General features: G+C 61.4%; 1 protein-coding gene across 2 annotated transcripts in view; it reads right to left on the reverse strand.

The window, feature by feature from the left end:
• SAMD5 (sterile alpha motif domain containing 5) overlaps positions 1-1,974 on the reverse strand; it is a 55,089-nt gene extending 53,115 nt beyond the window's left edge. The window contains exon 1 of one of the 2 annotated variants that reach the window (XR_002123574.1): positions 841-1,325. Coding sequence is in view for 1 of the 2 variants with exons in the window: in XM_019638933.1 (XP_019494478.1) it covers positions 841-1,305 (465 nt within the window). In the remaining variant the exon portion in view is untranslated. Of the gene's footprint in view, positions 1-840 lie in introns of both variants that reach the window. The other variant, XM_019638933.1, reaches the window with a different exon arrangement.
• Positions 1,975-2,030: the final 56 nt, after the last annotated feature.

Genomic DNA, 2,030 nt, shown 5'->3' on the forward strand with positions numbered 1-2,030 from the left:
CAGGCTCCCTCCCCAGGGAATTCCTCCCGGGTGACTGAAAAGCTCACTTCCTTGTGCTGTGTCCTAGTGTTGGAAATGCAAGGCCACTTCGTCTTTGTAAAAGTCACGGTTGTACCTACTTCATCTCTTCAGGATTAATTCTAAACCAAACTGGTGATTCAGCACCGGACTTGGGCGGCACACCGGTAGTGACCCCATTTATATCCAGAGCCTTCGGCACCTATTACCTCCCTATATTTAAGCTGGAGAAACTTATTCCAAGTTGACTGCCATGTTTTGCTAACTTTTCCCCCTAGAATGCCCGTGTCCCTGGTTCACTTTTCAAAAGTGAATCCGTGCTGGGATTTGACTTTACGGAATTGGCGAACAGCCGGGTGTGATTTCCCACTCTTTCAAGAGTTCGCCAATTTGCCTTGGGAGTTTCTCAAAAAGGAAAAGAATGAGAAAAGGGAAGGCCGGAGATAATGTAGATATTAACCATTCTCCCGGCATCTCCAGACCCCAATCCTACCACCGAGGATACCAGGACTTGCCCTTTGCTTCTAGAGCAGCACCGTCAGTCCAGCTCCTGACAGGTGGGCACCGGAAATTACACCGAGACTTGGTCCTACTTTAGAATTAACATCTGGGGCCGAGATCCTGTCTTACCAACTTCTGGTGACACCAGGAAGAAAGGAACGAGGAGCGAATACAGAAAGAACATAGGAGAGAATCCCAAATACCCAAAGCATCCTTGCCTCCCCGCGTCACCTAGCATGGGCTGCGGAGCCTGGGCTGAAGCGTCTAGGGCGCGTCCCCTACCGCTGCGCGCCCCGCACCACCCGGGCGGCGCCTCCTTACCTTGCAGGAGTACGGGGGCTTGCTCAGGTGGATGCCGTCGCGAACGAGCTTATCCCTAATCATGATCTTCAGCTTCAGCCTGGGGTAGCTCACCAGCTCCCTGCTGCGGGGGGCGGTCATCAGGCTACGGGGGTCTCCGCGGATGCCCTGGGCCGGGCCGCCGGACGGCTCCCCCCGGCGGCCGGTGGAGAGGGCGACCGCGGGCGGCCCGGGAGGCGCGGGTGGCGGCTGTGGCTCCAGCGTGAAGTAGAGGCCGGCAGCGGCGGCGTCCTGCTCCCGCAGCCGGCGCACGGCCTCCAGGACGCGGCGGCGGTGCGCGGGCGCCAGCACCCCGATGGCGTCCAGGTCCGGGTCCCCGATCTGCTTGCACACCTCCAGGTCATCGTAGCCGTTATCCACGAAGGACTCCGCGTACTGCGGGAGCTGCAGCGCTCTCAACCACTCGTAAACTATGTTGGTGCACATGGTGGGACCGGAACCCCGCAGGCAAACACCGTCCCGGCGCCCGGGCGGCACCAGTTGTGTTGGAACTTTTAATCCTCTCCTCCAAGGGGGTAAGAGAAACGGCGGTAAAGTTTTCCTTTTAAAAGAAAGGCTAGGGCCGGAGACCGATCGCCATCAGAAGAAGCCTGCAGAGGGATGAAGCGTAAAAGCGGCAAAGTGAATTCCCCGAGCAGCCTGGAGCTCGCAGGCACTGGCGGCTGGGCGAGCCGCTCCGCGCCGCCCCTGGAAGCGCCGCCGCCGCCGCGGGGAGGGACGCGCGGCGGACGCGGGAGGGGGCGGAGGCGGGCGGGGCCCGGGCACACCCGTCACACCCGCGCTGGGTCAGCGGCGCGCAGCACCGCCCCGGAGTTTCCCCGGCCGGGACGGTCCAGGGGCTGCGCGCTGCATCTCGGTGTCTGGCCGCCGCCGTTGGCGACTGAACGCATGCCCCACGCGGGGGAGGCGGCTCCTCCGTGCAGACCCACGGCCGCCCAGGAGCGCCTTGTCTTCGCGGGCGCGTGTCACAGTCGTCCTCCTAGTGCGGGTGGGGGTGTCTTCTAAACTGCCGGGCTCCAGCGGCTGCTTGGATTGCTTTTCCTATTTCTTTTTAATCCGATTTCTCTAGCTGGTGGAAATCTCTGCGCTCACTTCTTCCCGAGCCTCCCTGACTCCAACCTGCGCGCGGTGGGCTGCCCAAGGGCACGTCC

The sequence above is a fragment of the Hipposideros armiger genome, unplaced genomic scaffold (assembly GCF_001890085.2).
Source record: "Hipposideros armiger isolate ML-2016 unplaced genomic scaffold, ASM189008v1 scaffold_41, whole genome shotgun sequence".
In the NCBI taxonomy this organism is placed as follows: domain Eukaryota; kingdom Metazoa; phylum Chordata; class Mammalia; order Chiroptera; family Hipposideridae; genus Hipposideros; species Hipposideros armiger.